General features: G+C 36.1%; 1 protein-coding gene and 1 non-coding gene across 2 annotated transcripts; one reads left to right on the top strand and one right to left on the bottom strand.

Annotated features, from left to right (window-relative positions):
- Window positions 1-4,614: 4,614 nt before the first annotated feature.
- On the top strand, window positions 4,615-12,545 carry LOC131623531 (coatomer subunit gamma). Its single transcript, XM_058894544.1, has 18 exons — window positions 4,615-4,804; window positions 5,280-5,377; window positions 5,472-5,522; window positions 5,651-5,764; window positions 5,869-6,069; window positions 6,153-6,254; window positions 8,032-8,139; window positions 8,221-8,454; window positions 8,683-8,933; window positions 9,068-9,239; window positions 9,325-9,480; window positions 9,589-9,639; window positions 9,772-9,903; window positions 9,978-10,175; window positions 10,271-10,402; window positions 10,485-10,658; window positions 10,805-11,044; window positions 12,017-12,545. Exons 1-18 carry the CDS (start codon window positions 4,759-4,761, stop codon window positions 12,209-12,211), a joined length of 2,655 nt encoding a protein of 884 aa, XP_058750527.1. The 5' UTR covers window positions 4,615-4,758; the 3' UTR covers window positions 12,212-12,545.
- Window positions 12,546-13,939: 1,394 nt separating this feature from the next.
- Window positions 13,940-14,011, bottom strand: TRNAE-UUC (transfer RNA glutamic acid (anticodon UUC)). The gene has a single exon. It is a non-coding gene; the product is annotated as a tRNA-Glu (tRNA).
- Window positions 14,012-18,555: the final 4,544 nt, after the last annotated feature.

Raw genomic sequence — 18,555 nt, 5'->3', positions numbered from 1 at the left:
TTCTGTTTTTGAAAGTCAAGTTGCTTAAGGACAAAGAACATTTTAAATTTAGGGTGTTTAATATGTGGTGTTCACACTGTGTTTTTTACCTTGTTTTAATTTAGTTTTTATTGTGTGATTTTCCATTTTTTTTCTTCTTTCATGTGCTTCAGTGTGTTATTTATGCTTTTAAGTAATAAGGAATGTTTAGGGACAAATTAAAGTGAAAAGGATCAATAATCGCTCAAAAAAATAAGTCTTATAGTATGAGAATACAATAGCCAACATAGTTGGGTCGTGTCACCTGACACAGATCGTGTTGGTCATCAATACAAGTGATGATAAGACAACACAGTCAGACCGTGTCATCTGGCATGGGAAATGTTGCTGAGCACGACCCTCGTGTCAGTCCTAGCTGTAGCTGTATTGTGTAATGTTTTTCAGACCTGTTGTGATTCCAAACTATTCCAATTTCAATTGTTTTAGCTTTACATCGATAGGATAGAAATTGGTATTCAAATAATTGGTCTTTGAGGTTCGACAACCTATTTTACTACTTTGCATGATTGTACACTTGCGGCGTTCCAACTCTCTATATTTGTCATGAGGAGTTTAACCACTTAAATCTATCATATTGTTTCTTTGTTTGTCCACCTCCCTAAAAGATGTGTTGTAAGCATAAAAAATAAGGAAAATATGAATCTATGTGTTTGCAAGTATGAAGTCTGAAGGAACTTGGTTAATTTTGATGTTGGCAACATTCTAAAGTAAAATCCTCATTATAAATATTGATGTAATCCATATGAAGTGGTGATCAATATGTGATAAAGTTATGATCTGCTTGTATTATTTTAATATCAAGAGATCAAGATATCAAAGCTTATCTATGTGATGATTAAGTTGTGGTGCTTGGAGATCAAGATATCAATTCCTACCTCTAGAGTGAAGATCTCTAATCAAGCAGCATGTTTGATGATGGTATCTATCTTGAAAAATAATCTCAAGCCTTATCATGGAGAAGATTCAAGGTTCCTGTGAAGTTTTAAGTCAAAGATAATGTGGTAAGGAACCCGAAGCTTCAAAGTTGTGAAATAAAGGAAGTGTGAAAGCTTGTTGAGCCTGTGTCGAGTGATTTGTTTCTTTAAGGTATAAGACTAACTCTCAAATTTACTAGGGCAAATCACACACGTATTTTCGATTGATTGGAAAGCTTTTCTAATATTATTAAAATAACTAGAAAAATCATGTTGTGCCTATCTAGCTGGTGAATGGCTAAAAAAGTTCTTTATGAGGGCTTTTTACACTGTATAATCAATTAACCCTCGTGTCTAATCAATTACATCTTTTTGTAATGCCTTATAATCAACTATTAGGGTTCATAATTGATTATTAGCGATTTTTTTGAAAACCTTCCATTTTGAACTTGATAATCGATTATGTGATTGGTTAGTTGATTATTAACATTGAAAAGGCCCACAAATCTTTTCATTTTAAAGCAAAATTTTATCTTATATATAGAGAGCTCCTTTTCTCTTCATTTCACAACAGAAACCGTATTTTAAATACCTTTATCTTACTCTCTCTCTCCCTCCCTCTCTCTCTCTCACACACACACACACACACACACACACACACTTTTGCCTTACTTTTCAAAGTGAAATCTTTTTATCTATGAGGAGTTTGAGTATGGTGTAATAACAATATTGTAAAATCTCATTGGGGGGTATTTTTTTTTGGTTGTGAGTTAAACCAAGTGAAAACTCTTGTTTTGTTTTTGAGGTAAGCCAATTAAAACCTCTATTTGGTTGATAGGTCTCCGCAATTAAAAGTCTCAATCGATTTGTGAGCTTAGCCTGGTGTTAAAAGCCCTCCTTGGTTTAAGATTGTCCTGGTGGTAAAATATCTTGGTTGTGAGGTTTCTGTATTAAAAACTTTGTAAACCTTAAAATGGAGGTGTCGCCACTGTGTAAACCTTAAATCCTATTGTAAGGAGGTTTGTAGAAAAGTCCTGTCAAAAGCTCACATCATAGTGAAAACTCCCGAGAAGGAATTTCTCGGGGAGAGGAGTAAGACAGATTATTAGATTGAACCTCTAAAATTTCATGGTGCTTTTCTCTATTCCATTAATTATTTACTTTTTAGTCATTTATTTCCCTTGCATTTCCATCTATATGATTTTCTGTTTTTCTTGTAAATTTTATCGTCTTTGGTTTAAAATTGTATTTTAAACTCTAATTTTGTTAAAGATTTTTATTTGGAAATGGTTTTTTAAACCCACACAATTTACCTCATTCCTCTTGTATTTGGAGTCATAGGATCAATGAGATGTTCAGATTTCAAAGTGAAAAAGGAACCTTATGTTCAATGACATTCTCGATAGAAGGATTTCGAGGTTACTAGAGAAGCATTTGTAGCTTTAAAGTTATGATGGGACTTTAATTGCGTTAGTCGCGCAACAGATTACAAAAGGGGTCATAGATAAATATTCAAAATAGGAGAAATCCTCAACTTACTTACCAAAGATATATTTCCTAGTCTCTTTCGAATCAGATCCATAAGCAAACATGTCTTTATGAGCCACCTTAATTGCTTCTTCAATGATGCATCAAAAGGGGTAACACCCCAACATAATCTAGAGCCTCAGAGAAAGACACAAGTTGCCTCTTCAGAAATATTTCCTCTTTAGTAAAATCGTCCATCTTATAAACATAGTATCCAAACTCGGCTAGAAAGTGGCTTTGGCGCTAAAACTTAGCAAATTTATCTGAGCATTAGTAGGGCGGCCCAAGATCTATGAAGATCAGTTTAGCACAAGCCTATTATTGAGAGGTACGACTAGAGGGAATTGGTCCTTGAAGTGCTTCATGCAATCCAAATAGACATCAAACATCCTGGCACACTGGTGAAGAGATATGAAGCCCTAACCCCTTGCTGAAGCATCCATGGTGCACCAATCCTTAAAGAGATGGAAAAATAGAATCAAGGTAGGCAACCCCGTGTATTCACACTAGTATTGGAATACTTTAATGTAAACCTAGCTCATTGAGTGTAGTTGCAAAGAGGCAATCAAAAATTCATTGAAAATGCTAACCTCATACACATTGAGGGGAAGACAAAGACCTACCAAAGAGAAAAGACACTCACGAAGAAGGATAACACACCCATCATACTTGTTCCAAACCCTCTTGTCTTTCTCAAGGATAAACACTCCTTAGTCAAACTAGGGCCCCATTTCGGTAGGCTCAATCTAAACCACCCAGAGGCAAAAGCAGAAGTTGTGTCCAACGTCTCTAAGTCCACCCACATTGAAGAAATATCCATCTAAAAGTCCATTCGTTCTAAGGAACATTGTCAACAGAGAAAATAGAAGTATGAAGGATTAGTATTGCGATCGAACAACCCGATAACAAGAGTTCAAACGACACAGATATAAAAAACTCACTGCCTCGAAAACCCCAAAAAAGGCGAAAACAAGAGGAAAAAGCTAACATTATCTTAAAAGAAACATGTTAGTTATTTATGCGTACGAAGTACCAACGAATAAAGATTGCGTATGAACTTAACGACGAAACTGTAACAAAAGAATGAAATTAGAAAGGCATGAAGAGAATCTATTATAGGTCGCAAATGGAAGAAAAAAAGAAAAATGACTTTAAAGATTTTTGTATATGTGCCTCGACCACTAAGGAACATAAATCCACCACGCACACCAACAATCGAGGTTTCATCAAAAGTTATGCAAAGTACTCAAGTGTCACAAGGGACAAAAAGCATCATGGCCAGCTAGCATAAGGAGACATGTCAGTTGTTCCTAGGGAAACGTTATATAATATAAGAAAGAAATTTAGTGTGCCTCTTCCTAATGACAGTGACATCACATTAAGAATATTCAATTCCTTAGGCCATGCACCTCGCTTAGAGAGTGTACGACAAACCCTCATTCAGCACCCGACAATCCCTTACCTATATCCTTCCTTGGACCATAGGGGGTTACCCTCTAAAAGCAGTTTCCTTCCGCCCTGCCAAAGCAGAGACAAAATTTGGGAACAATTGTTTTTAGCCGCCACAAAGCCCAAAACGAAAGGCTCATAACCCTAATAAAGAAAACACTTCCAAGGAACAAGTACTCCTCCTTCGTTATCTAGAGCGTACGATTATGCCTCTGAGGCACTGCCAACCATTCATATCTATCAGACAGTTGACAACAATCCACGCCGCACTCCACGCTTTGTGTTTAAACCGTTTCTACTATATAAGAGGGAAAACACGTCATTCTCAAGTATTCAAATCCATTCTCACTCTTATATCACTTTTTATTCTCTTACTGACTTGAGCAGTGAAGTGATAATCTTGCAGATCAACCTTTTTTTATACCGTACCAAAAGCTTACTCCACTATGATAGAGTCCTATTTCATCGTTCTTCAAACAATTATAATTTCGCAACATAATACAAACAATAAAATATTATTACATTCCATCTCATACCGCTCCGCTCCATGTAATTCTATAGATCCAAACAAAGGTACCAAATTTTTAAATATAAATAAATTTAATTGTAAAATCTCAAAACTATATTATTTGTAAATTTACCATTTATTTATTAATTAAAACCACAAAGCCTTCTTATTTCGTGACTTTATTACACTTAGACGAGGCATATTTCAACTCATTCTTCTTCCTTATTTGTTCATTTGTAAACTTCAGTGGTGCACTCGCAGAGGCACCTATAGACAAACGTTGCGCAATTTCTAGATCTCAGAAATTCACCTACTCCGGCGATGGCTCAGCCGCTTGCGAAAAAAGACGATGACCGGGACGACGAAGGTAATTCATTCTTCCCTGATTTTCCGTCTCGCTTTTAACTTTTGCAATTCGATCTGCTCTCTTCCGTGCTCTTTCTTCCGCATCTGTTCTAGATCCAATGTTTAATTCATGTTTACAATAGGAAATGTGATAGGGTTCGCATAGATCACGACACTTGGATTTGATTTGATTGGATTCGATTAGTGCGTTTTTGTATTGTTTGGTAGAATTTTGAATTGATCTAATAGTGTGATTTGAAATGCATGTAACTAATAATATGCAATTGTTTGTGTGAATTTGAACAAGTTTATGGTGATTAGTTGATTAGTTAATAGATAGATATTTGATGTTTGATAGCTTGTTTTCACACTTTGGTCAGGACTCAATCTGATTAATTATGATGAATCCTACATACATATATGCAATTATATTATAATGTTATAATGTCCATATTTGTTGATTAATTCTGTTTTTTGTTTGTTTGTTTGTTTAACAGCTGATTATTCACCCTTTATGGGAATTGAAAAGGGAGCTGTTCTTCAGGAGGCCAGGGTTTTTAATGACCCACAACTAGATGCTAGGAGATGTTCACAGGTTTGTCTATTTATCTATCGATTTATTTATTTATGATTTCTTTGTCTTAATCGGTGTTTGGTTTTTGATGGTGTGTTTTTGTCATCTTTTCTAGGTTATCACAAAACTCTTATACCTACTGAATCAGGGAGAGACATTTACAAAGGTCAAGATTTTTTCCTTTTATTTCTTAATTAGTTAAAGACCGTATGTTATTTGTTGATGTACTTCACATGATTATGTTAGAGTCGGTATGAATCCTTTTTCAGTAAATTTTCTTGCCTGTTTTCATAGGTTGAAGCTACAGAAGTTTTCTTTTCGGTTACCAAGCTTTTCCAGTCTCGAGATCTGGGGTTGAGGAGAATGGTTTACCTGATTATAAAAGAACTCTCCCCCTCTGCAGATGAGGTTACATATTCTCATGCAATTTATATTACTTGTGAGATTCACGTTAGTGGCCTGTGTTTTACAAATTACATTCTGACTGTTCCATCTCTTTTATGTTTTACAAGGTTATTATCGTCACAAGCTCCCTCATGAAGGACATGAATAGTAAGACTGATATGTATAGGGCAAATGCCATTCGTGTGCTTTGTCGCATCACGGATGGAACCCTCCTTACCCAAATTGAGCGGTATTTAAAACAAGCAATTGTTGACAAGAATCCAGTTGTTGCAAGTGCTGCCCTAGTTAGTGGTATTCATCTACTCCAGGTATTATTAATATCTATTTGTAATTCCTTGTATTTCTATATTTCATCTACATCAGGTGCTTATTGTTTATCCCCCACTTGCAGACAAATCCTGAGATTGTAAAAAGGTGGAGCAATGAGGTTCAGGAAGCCGTACAATCAAGAGCAGCTCTTGTACAGTTCCATGCACTGGCTTTGCTACATCAGGTATGCTCTGCGTTTGATTTGCAAAATGATAAGTACTGGACACAACAGTACATGACAGTACAAAACAATACAAGATAATATTTTGTACTATACTGTGTTTGATAATTCAGGCACTGGACAATTTTTTTAATTTATTTTGTTTGATAAATTTATATATTGAATACAATAATATAATTTTTTTTATATAATATCATTATTGATATATAAAATATGATATTTTGATAGTTTTTGATAATTTGTGTTTAGGACAAAAAATTGTCCCATGGTTTGCTGAAGGACAAAAATTCATGATTTCGTCCAATTCCCTGAAACATGTTTTAACCAGTCCCCTGATTAATTTCTGCATCAAACAGAGTACAAGAAAAATTGTCCTGTTCAGACCTTCATTTTTTAGCAAATCAAACACACCCAAAATCTCTTTCGTCGGTGCTGCAATATAATGCATCAGTTGCTGGGATATTTAGCAAGAGCAATTTTTTCTTCATTCATTTTTTGGTTTATTACAGTTCATTGAATATTCAGCATGAGCTAGTGTTTCATTATTTCCTTTTAAATCTGTTAGATCAGCAAAACACACTAGTGTGCTTTCGCGTGATAACTTAGGCTGTTGGAATAATTGGTTCATAACAAAATATCAAAGCTTCTATGCTTTAGGGTATTGGATTGGTGGAATGTGATGGAATGGAATGGAGTGGTATATAATAAAATTTCATTGTTTGAATTTGTAAATAATGGATGCAGTGGAATGGGACATGATGAAATCCATTCCATCTAATCCTTCAATTTTCATTCTCCCAATTTGGGGTGTATGCAATGGAATGAACTAACTTGTTATGTTCCGTTCCGTAAAATTATAAAAAATACCTAAAAAATAGAATGAAATCTCTGTTCCATTCCGTTCCACTCCGTTCTTGTCCATCAATCCAGATAGAGCCTTAGAGTTCAATCCTAGTTTACCTTCATCTAAAAATTCAAATTTGGTAATAAGAGGTTTTAGATATGAAAACCATTATACGACTTCACTGGATAACTTGAGCTTTTGGAATAACTGATTCGTGTCAAAGTCTTACGTCGATTTACAACAAAGCAAATAATTTGTCTCACTTTTGGCTAAGCTTCTCAAAGAATTGGATTTCCCACAATAGAAGAAAGCAAAACCTATGACGCACTGACGCAAACACGGATACTGGACATAACACTGGTTGGTTGCAATAATAATTGGAGAAAATGAAGTAATTGAATGTTACCTTGTGTTGATGTCGGGCGTTAGACACGCCTTCGTCAGAAGTGTCGGTGCAACAGAGAGTAAAACTCCTTGTAATTCATCTGAAGAAGTTGATATTTGATTTCTTGTCCATCTTATGACATTATGCCATCTATTGTGACAATTTTTTGTAGCATTCTCTTATTCATACTCTTATTTTAGCTTCAACTGCAGCTGCAATTGATTACTGGCTGCATCTTTTAGCACTGTGAATAGTTTTGTAGACTGATTATCTTGAACATTGCAGTGTTTCCAACTTTGGAAAACTTTGTATATGTTTTCGACTGCTTGTGGATATAAAGCTGTCTGCACTTGTTGTATGTGATTGTCTTTTGAAGTTACTTTGAACATAGTCATCATGATGGAAGTTCAATATAATCAATTTATTTTACTCTTAAAGTGTCCTCGTATGGCATGTTGATCATACCTTCCAAAAATCTTACTTTTATTGGCATACCAAACAAATAAACTATAAACCCATTTATTGACACATGGTGACTTGTAACGTTGCAGATACGTCAAAATGATCGACTGGCAGTTAGCAAGCTGGTTACCAGCTTGACAAGGGGAAGTGTTCGCTCACCTTTGGCCCAATGTCTCTTGATCCGTTATACAAGTCAGGTGTGTTTTCCTCTTCATACAAAATTGTCTCTGGGAGGATATTCATTTGCATAATCTTTATGTACCATAAATCATCTGCAGGTTATTCGTGAGTCAGGAAATAATACACAATCAGGGGAACGCCCCTTCTATGATTTTCTTGAGAGTTGCCTTCGTCACAAGTCAGAAATGGTGATTTTTGAAGCTGCTAAGGCAATTACAGACCTCAATGGTGTAACTACTCGCGAGTTAACTCCAGCAATTACTGTTCTTCAGCTCTTCCTAAGTTCTTCCAAGCCAGTTTTGAGATTTGCTGCTGTCCGCACCTTGAACAAGGTTGACCTTTAATCACATAAATTGTAGTAGAAATAGTGTTCATGCTTGAATAGAATTTAAGAAAGGATATATGACGATTCTATACCTTCTGGAGGTGCATTTCGCTTTTCTGTCTACTACGATTTTGGCAAAATTGATGAAAAAATTGTATTGTAGCTAATGTTGTAAGGTTTTCTTGGTCTAATTGTTTTTATTAATAATTTTTTAGCGTGTCTTTGAACTTTGCAGGTGGCAATGACGCATCCAATGGCAGTCACTAACTGCAACATTGATATGGAAAGTTTAATCTCTGACCAGAACAGAAGCATTGCCACACTTGCTATTACTACTCTTTTGAAGACAGGCAATGAATCAAGTGTGGATCGCCTTATGAAGCAGATTACAAATTTCATGTCTGATATTGCTGACGAGTTCAAAATTGTTGTTGTTGAAGCAATAAGATCACTATGCTTGAAGTTTCCTTTAAAATATAGATCTCTGTGAGTATACATATCATTCTATATGTTTCTTTCAATTCAGCCAGATGTTACATCTTTCGTTTAAATATTTTCCTTGATAAATGGTCTAAATTACTGATTTAAATTACTGATTTCTATGATGTTATTATTTTCAGGATGAATTTCCTCAGTAACATTCTTAGGGAGGAAGGTGGTTTCGATTACAAAAAAGCTATTGTTGATTCAATAGTGATTCTTATTAGAGATATCCCTGATGCTAAGGAAAGTGGGTTGCTTCATCTTTGTGAGTTCATTGAAGATTGTGAATTCACCTACTTGTCAACACAGGTGATAACTTTGGTTGTGATTTGTCGTTTACTTTGTGTGCTTTTGGAATTTTACATTTTTTTAATTTTTCCCGTTTGTACCGTAGATACTCCATTTCATTGGAATTGAAGGACCAAAAACATTGGACCCCAGCAAATATATTCGTTATATTTATAACAGAGTACATCTTGAGAATGCGACTGTTAGGGCCAGTGCTGTGAGCACACTTGCCAAATTTGGTGCTTCTGTTGATGCATTAAAGGTGTTGTTGTTGTTATTTACTAATTATTTTCTCTATAAGATTTGTTTATTTATTTAGAGTGATATGTGTTATTAACCTAATTTAAAATCTCTTAATTATTCCTTTCAGCCCCGCATATTTGTTCTGCTAAGGCGATGTCTTTTTGACAGTGATGATGAGGTCAACATCTGTCATTTTTTACATTGCATTTCTTTTATTATGTGGTTCCTGAAGTCATACAATTTTTCAAGGAATTGTGCCAAACTATTATTTCCTTTGATTTATATTTGGATGGTTTTTATTCCTTTGCAGGTTCGCGATAGAGCCACACTTTATCTAAGCACGCTTGGAGGTGATCTTGAGAACGATGAAGATGTGAAAGACTTCCTCTTTGGGTCACTTGATACCCCACTCACCAATCTGGAGTCTAGTTTGAAAAACTATGTAAGTCCTAGGCTATATATTGTTCTTTCTTTTCATTACTTTAAAGCATATCTCATGTTTAAATGTGACTGCAGGTGCCTTCGGAAGTGGCCTTTGACATTCGTTTAGTGCCCAAGGAGGTCAAGTCCCAGCCTCTTACTGAGAAGAAAGCCCAAGGTAAAAAGCCAACTGGATTGGGTGCTCCTCCTAGTGGCCCCCCATCTACAGTAGATTCATATGAAAGGCAGCTCCTGTCAATTCCCGAGTTTGCAAACTATGGAAAGCTTTTTAAGGTTCTTTCTCAAAATCTTACAGAATTTTGTAAGATTATATTATTCTTTCTATTCCAATGTGATCATATGTATTCTGATATTGTATTTCTTACCAGTCCTCAGCACCTGTGGAGCTTACTGAAGCAGAGACAGAATATGCAGTTAATGTTGTTAAACACATTTTCGATACACATGTTGTGTTTCAGTACAACTGCACAAACACGATACCCGAACAACTATTGGAAGATGTAATGACTAATATAATTGGTGTACAACTTTATACTATAATGCAACTTCAGGCCTTCGGTGTAATTCTTTCCCCTTTTCCAGGTTTTTGTAATTGTGGATGCTTCAGAAGCAGAGGAATTTTCCCAGGTGTTCTCCAAGCCCGTCAGATCTCTTCCTTATGATTCACCTGGGCAGACTTTTGTGGCATTTGAGAAGCCCGAGGGATTACCAACAACTGGAAAGTTTTCTAACACACTGAAATTTATTGTTAAAGAGGTAATTGTCCCCTTTATTTGTTGTTTTTTTATCCAATAATCCCCATTATATATTATATATGCATGTGTGGCAGTAAATTTGTGCAATACCAAACCTATAATATTTTGTGAGAATTTGTGTTATTTCATAAATTGGATATGGACCAGGTTGACCCAACCTCTGGTGAAGCCGAAGATGATGGTGTTGAAGATGAATACCAGTTGGAAGATCTTGATGTTGTTGCAGCAGATTACATATTGAGAGTGGGGGTGTCTAATTTCAGGAACGCGTGGGAAAGCATTGACCCTGAGAGTGAACGAGTGGATGAGTATGGTCTTGGCCCAAGGGAAAGCTTGTCTGAAGCTGTAAATACTGTCATCAGTCTTCTAGGCATGCAACCTTGTGAGGTAAGCTAATCATGTCAATTGTTGCTTTCACAAATGTTAATTTCTATGAGGCCCATTTTTTTAAACTAGTTGTGAGCATTTTGCTGTTATTACTGCAACACATGTTGATTGGGTGTTCTCCCCGTTAGATGCTGCCAAAAGACTAATAAATGTTAGTACTGTCTATCAAGATTCATTTTCCATATACTCATTTTTCATGCCTTATTGGAGAGCATAGACCAAATGTTGGCATCCTCTTTCTCATACATAAATTTTAGGTTTAATATTATTCTGAGCAGCATATAGTTTATGTATATAAATATGTCAATCCTTTTAAAATTTTGAAGTTGATATTTGTCACATTGCCATACTCAAGCCACACGGAGGTCAATGGATATCATTTAAACTTTAAAGTGCTGTTGTTCGGACATAATGCTTTTCTATCAACATGTGCACTGCATGCACACAGGTTCAATGACAGATGATCTGAATTAGAAGAGATTCTCTGGTGCTTCAGGAGTCTTTTTCCCATGGCACAAAGATCAAGCCCAACTGTTTAGAGTTTTGATATTACCAACATAAGATGCAAATACATTTTGGCTATACAAGATTTTATTGCTTTCAGTCAGTAGTTCCTTTTAATAATTTGGCAGTTAAACTTTGTGGTATTCCCAAATCCCACAAAGTTTGTGGTATTCCAAAATCCATGCCACAATGAGTTAGATTATAGATGCAAGTAAAAGCCAATGTAAGCATGACCATAGAGTATCCAACTTAAGAGTTACTTAGGTGCTCATGAGAGTAGAATATTTTTTACTCCTAGGCTATTCTAGAATTTTAGACATTTTGTTCTCTAACTCAATGCTACAAACAATTTCCGAAAGAAAAGAGCTGAGCATCTTGTATCAATCAAATGCCTGTTCCCTGGTAATTCTGCCGGATTATCTAGGAAGGAAATATCTTACTCATTATTTTATTGTTCACTTCATACAGGGCACAGAGGTAGTCCCACCTAATTCAAGGTCACACACATGCTTATTGTCGGGTGTATTCATAGGGGGTGTGAAGGTACTTGTGAGGTTGTCTTTTGGACTTGATGGTGCAAAGGATGTTGCAATGAAACTGTCTGTCCGATCCGATGATGTAAGTGTCAGTGATGCCATCCATGAGATTGTAGCAAGCGGCTAGTTCATTCAAGTCAAGATATGTTGATTTCGTGCGGCCCAAATTTGTGTCACGGTGATTGGAGTTAAACAGCCACATAGATAGGTGTGTGTAAAGATTGCAAAACTGTTCACTTTGGCTTGGTATAAGCAATTTATTTGTCCGTCACTGCATGCTTCTTGCTAGACCAGGAACAATACCCAGAAGTATCAAGTCGGGTTTATTAGAGAAAACTTCCATAGTCATAATTATACTTCATTTCATTGTAGTAAATGTATTATGAATTTTGAGCATTTTTCCATAATATTTCTTTTCTAATGAATCGGATGTTTGTTAAATAGCAAATGTGTCCAGAATATACATCGTGTATACTTTTTGTTTTTGTATTTGAGCAATTTCCATTGGTTCTCGTTCAGTGATGTTGTGCTGCCTGTGAAAGCTTCGTTCACTTAACCCAACTTTTTATAGAAAGCTTCGTTCACTTAACTCAACTTTTTGTTGTGCTGCCTGTTTATAGAAAGTAATTCTTTTAACCCAACTTTTTACAGTACATGAAAATGTCATTCATTAAAACATAATACATGACAGTATTCAGAAAACAATGAGATAAACTCCAACTGAGTAAGATTTATCGCATATTTTTCAACTAGACAGTTCGCTATACAGTCAAAGACGAAAGAAACAGTCTCTATATTGATTGAGACTCTGATATCTTTATCTCCATTCCATTAAAGATCATTTCTTCAACTTCTAGAAGCACATTTGGACTTCCACTGGTCTCATACATGTCTAGATAAAATATGCTACAGCTAAGCTAATACCAAAGAACAATAATAAAAATAAAATACAACTAGCCATGAAAGCTTTGAAGGAGGACAGATGGGTGTCTGTTTTGATGTTGCTGGGGGCATGTTGTCTCTGATTTTGCTACTAACACGAGGGGATCCTCCTCGTGCCTGAAGATGGCAAATGGACACTGAAGAGGCAACAACCAATTTGCAAAACTTTCAAGCATGGGTCAAAGAGAAAAGGTAGTGTGAACGGAAAAGTGTAAAGGCTATGATTAAAAAGCGAAGGTAATTTTGTATGGAAATGAGGTCAAGATAAATAAAAAGAAAAACTTCTAAAGAAGGAAGATATGATGTTTCTAAAAGAGGAGAGTATCTTTCTAAGAGGTGAAGGGAGAGAACATAAAAACCACTCAAAAAGTGAAAGGATGTCGCATTTGCTCTAATGAAGTTAGTTCAACTGGTTACTCATTACATTCTATGTTTTCTTTTTAAATTCTATAAAAATTTGGAAATATATATGTTTAGATATCTTTGAAACATACCTTATACAATATTGTTCATTGATCTTATTCAAGAAATGATAAAAAATGCATTCGAAAACTCCTCTCAAGAAGGTCTTTCGTGGTTGTGGAGCCTGTCAAGAAGGCAAAGAGTTGAAATTACATCTGGTAAACAATCAAAAGGCTAATTTTTGACAATATCTTCATTGAAAATTTTAAACCAATATCTAAGAGACCTATATCTCTCTAGTTTTTTTACTTATGTTATGAATATTCTCTCCCAAGTTGTAAAAAAAAGTAAAGCATGCATATACTGAGGACTGAGGAGTAAGTGAAAAGAAGTGCTCCGAGGTTTCATCAGATTTGTTGCACTTGCAGAGCATGCACATATAGAAGTACCCTTTTAGTAAGTGAAAAGCGAGATTAATTATTCAAAATTAATTGTAAATTTTAATAAAAAGTTCCATTGCCGGGAATCGAACCCGGGTCTCCTGGGTGAAAGCCAGATATCCTAACCGCTGGACGACAATGGAATTGATGATTACTTTTATAACAAGTTGAGTATAACTGTTGAAATAACGAATATTGCTCTATGCTTTTATTTGACGAATATTTACTCAATACTCATTATTATTAATTTTTAATGAAATGATAATGTACAAACTAAATTTAGTTACAATCTCATTCTCCCCCATTGTTCTGTGCACAGTCATAAAAAATGTGCTATTAAATAAAACAATCTAAAATGAACCTCCCTTAATTTGCTTTAGCGTGGAGCTTCTCTCCTATTGCTGGCACATTTGAGCCCCTCCAACCATCGCAAATTCACAATTTGCTTATTATCAGTGGCCAACCTGTTGTGTTATTGCATAGTAGACTAGATATCGATGGGGACAGAAAAGGAATATCATCATTGAAATGCCAAAATTTTCCATAATATCCATTTTTGAAAACAACATTGTCATACCCCAAATTTGTCCTACCCTTTAATTTTTAACTGGCTTAGACTTCTCATCTCATGTACATATCTCCATTAGGTCATTAACACATCATGCATCATTAATTAATAAATTCGACATGGGATCAAGGATCTTGGAAGTTAGAGCTTCTACTTCACTCAAGCTTGATTCCTTTGGTTCTTCTCTGAGTAGGGGACTGTGGGGTCAAGGTTTTGAAATATGGGCACCGTGGACTTCTTTCTCATCAAGCTACAAAGGCTACTTCTTCATCTGGTTTCGTCAAGAATAAAGGTGGGGGTTTACTTCCTTATGCGTGATGATCTTTATGGTGTGATGATCTTCATGGTATCATGGTGGAGAGCAGTGATTCTTTTGGACAAATTAATTATGCCAACAAGCATCGGTTCATTCAAAGTGTTTCCATTAAAAGTCATTCATTCGATGCATCTAAGTGGATAGTGCTACAAGTCGGGATTAAAGGGCCTCATCTTTGTTGCAAGTTATGGGTTTGATGTTGTTTGGGTATTAAAGCGCAAAGTGTAAAAAATGGAATCTTAGAACAACATGAATCATTGTCAAAGATGCACATTGAAGAAGGATCGGAAATTCAAATAAAAAAAAACATTGGAGAGAAAAGAAGAAAATTCATATTTCAAACTTGAAAGAGTACATTACACTCCATATCCCAAAGTCAATTACAAAGGAATAAAACCAAAAAAAAAAGGGAAAGGATCAAGTCCCAATGATGCAAAACTCAGAATATTCATGAGATGTCTCGGTCTACAAAGTATAAAGAGTCACTACATTTTCAAGACAAGTTTAACTGCCATTTCACTTTCAGATTGTTTCACGTATTACACCGCAAAGAAAATTATACAGAGAGCCATGTAAATGTCGAGCAAGCTACAAGGGACATATTCCTAAAGTTGCTTCAAGCTTTCACCACGCCAACTCCGGGACCTCATGATCATTCTTCAAATTCCACATGATGCTATGCTTCAATTACATCAACCTGCACATTCATCATCTAGAAAAATAAACAAAAAACCAAACTCAGAAATATTCAAGACAAACCCAAGCTCATAAGTAAGATTCTGGTTCATCCATGATTCACTAAAGGTTAATGTCTACAAACACTTAACAAAATGTTGCACAGGAAGCTTATTTCAAAAGAAGACAGACCTGTACATTGCAAATGCAGTGCAATGCTCCAAGTTAAACATTCAGCCCAACTCCACCGAGTATCAACCGTAGCCCCGCACATTCAGTCCTAACTCAGACTAACAGTCCATAATTTCACAAATGCTTATACCAGATTCAACAGTCATACCTTGCTCCATCATACATCTGTTTGAGATCACCCCTGCAGCATACACACATACATATCACTCTGCGACATACGGCCCCATCAAATTACAATCCATGCCCGAAGTCCCTGCAGACATCAATCATTAAAACCAGTTGACAGCCTCCAACAAAAAGAAAAAACTCATTACAGTTAACCTCCCAACAGTCCCTTAACTGACTTATCCATCTCATAACTTCCAAACAGAAAACTAACATCCATGTAACTACCTGCCAGCTCAACATAACAGAATCTTCAAACTCAATAACTACCTAACCTCCTAACTAACTTCAACTAACAAATAACAGAAAAACAGAATTGTAACCAACTTTTATAACCCTCATAACCAACTCTCAATCTCACCCTTCAATATCATGACAGAACTCTCAGAATCCAACGGCTCACCCTCAACCTCCTCTAACTGAATCCATCTTCAGCTCTCCCTATATAATCTACTCTTCACCATCTCATTCAGTTCGGACACGTTTCATTCATCACACTCACCTTTCACTCTTCATCACTCTCACATTCTCCTCTCATCCATCTTCATCTTCTCCACACCATTCTCCATCTTCACTCACCACCACCATAACCACCTCCTTCATCCCTCTCTCGCTTCTCCCTCAATCCCATACCCTCACCATAAGCTCTGTCCACCATTGAAGGAGCTTCAGCATTGGAAGCTCCGTTCAATCGAGCTCAACCTCTGCAAATCTCACTCCACAACTTCTGCCAATCATCATCGCTCTCCCTCGACAACAATTTCAACGCTAGCAAAATATTCAGAATTCAAGAGGAAGAATAGAAGAAGAAGAAGAAAACGATTGAATGCGAGAAAGAAGAGAAGAAGAATCAAAGCAGAGAGATAAGGAATTCGCGAAAGGAAAAAGTTAAAGAATCAAAGCTCACCTGAAGGAACTCTCTTCTTGGTGCGTTTATTTCGCTCGAGTTTGCGCCGGAAGCTCCATCGTTTTCGTTCGTCTCACTCCCGATCTTCATACTAGGTAAGTCGATCCTCTCCTTCTCTTAGCTTATCATATCTGTTTGCTTTCGTTTGGAATTTGATGTGAGGTCGCGAATTGAGATGAGGGAAACGCAAGGCGGAGGGATGAGGTATTGTTGTTTGAATCAAGGTCGATCGGAGAAGAGGACTTCTCCGGCGCCGTCGCGTTTCGCGATTAAGGAAGAAGAGAACGAGGATGAGAAAGGGATTGGGAACGACGCTCATCACCAACCCTAATTCCCAATTTAATTATCTTCTTTTTATTTTATCACAACTAATTCTTCTTTTCATGAAAATTACTAAAAACAAATCTGAACACAAGCAACCATGGGCCTTCATACCCGATACTGCTAATCTCACCCCCTGTAACCCAGCGCACCACTTGTGTTTTTCTGGATAACAAAAAAATCTGTTGGGCCTTCCTCCTATGGGCCTGCGCTAGCTTCACTCTGAACTGCACCACCATTTTCAACTTGGCACCCCCCTGGTCACATATTTTCCTCATTAGAATTTACGTTTTTTAACATAGTTTTTTTCCTTTTTTTCTTAGTGATAAAAGAGTAAATAATCACCATTTAGGTTAGATTTTTAAGTAATAAAAAAATACTAGTTTAGGCTTGTTAGAATTTAGATTTCTTAGTACAAATTAGGCTTGAATTAGAATTCCCTTAACACCAATAAAGCTCATAAAAAATAGTAGATTTTTAGGTTAATTTTGACATTTAATTTCCTTCATAAAAACGCCATAAAATGATAGTATTTTAGTTTAATTTTGCATTTATGTTTGAATTGCTTTTGTACCATTTATATGTCGATTTCTATATGACTTTTTGTGTGACTTTGTTACTTGACTTTGGCCATATTTTTGGCCTAGTTTAGATTCCTTTTGTACATAAATAGGAATTAGAACAACTTAGACTAGAATTTAGAAATAGTTCCCTATCGCATTCTTTTCTTTTTCAACTTTTAAAATACTTAATAAAAATCGATGAAGATCATACCGTTGCTTTATTTCATGGTAGGAAAGAAATGATTGAGGCGTAGGCCCCGATGTATGTTCTTTCCTACTTAGCGGAGAAGAAATGATTGAAGTGTGAAGCTTCAATGTATTTCTTAACCGTTATTTAGAGAAACGATTGTGGCGTAGGCCCCGATGTGCATTCTCTAAATATTCACAAAAGAACTCCTTGTTGTATTTCCTATTTAGCGGAGAAGAAATGATTGAGGTGTGAAGCCTCGATGTATTTCTTAACCGTTATTTAGAGAAACGATTGTGGCGTAGGCCTCGATGTGCGTTCTCTAAATATGCAAAACAAAACTCTTTTTGGTATGATCTAAGTCACAAAGTTAAAATCCCCATAAAAAACACCAACCAAAAACACTTCAAAAAACCTAATAAATGTTCAGACTTAAAACAAAAGTAAGGAAGTGATGCGAGACCTTGTAGTGGGTTCTCGTCATCATGGAATTACCCTAAAAGACACAAACCAATCTTTTTTTCTTTTCTTAAGGGCAAGTTATCTCCGCTCCATTGCATCCTAGGCGATCCCTTATGCAAGAGTGTGAGCGTTAACGCCGCCCAACTAAAAAACACAAAAACAAACAGAAAATCGTGAGCCGAGCTACGGTAACTCTGATTCCTGAAAAGGATACGTAGGCAGCGGGGTAGGGCCCGTGCGAGTACAATTCTTTATTTTCCCTACATTTTGCATTCATTCGCATTTAGACATAGACATAGTTATACACCCTTTAGATAGAAACAAACATAGG

The sequence above is a fragment of the Vicia villosa genome, unplaced genomic scaffold (genome assembly GCF_029867415.1).
Source record: "Vicia villosa cultivar HV-30 ecotype Madison, WI unplaced genomic scaffold, Vvil1.0 ctg.000073F_1_1, whole genome shotgun sequence".
In the NCBI taxonomy this organism is placed as follows: domain Eukaryota; kingdom Viridiplantae; phylum Streptophyta; class Magnoliopsida; order Fabales; family Fabaceae; genus Vicia; species Vicia villosa.
The sequence above is the reverse complement of the archived record's forward strand: the minus strand, read 5'-3'. Positions and strand labels throughout refer to the sequence as shown.

Excerpts from the sequence above, each read along its gene's own strand:
- LOC131623531 (XM_058894544.1), top strand. The coding sequence starts at position 4,759 with ATGGCTCAGCCGCTTGCGAAAAAAGACGATGACCGGGACGACGAAG. Across the intron at positions 9,240-9,324 it reads TCACCTACTTGTCAACACAG|ATACTCCATTTCATTGGAAT; the intron begins GTGATAACTTTG and ends TTTGTACCGTAG. Across the intron at positions 9,481-9,588 it reads CTTCTGTTGATGCATTAAAG|CCCCGCATATTTGTTCTGCT; the intron begins GTGTTGTTGTTG and ends TATTCCTTTCAG.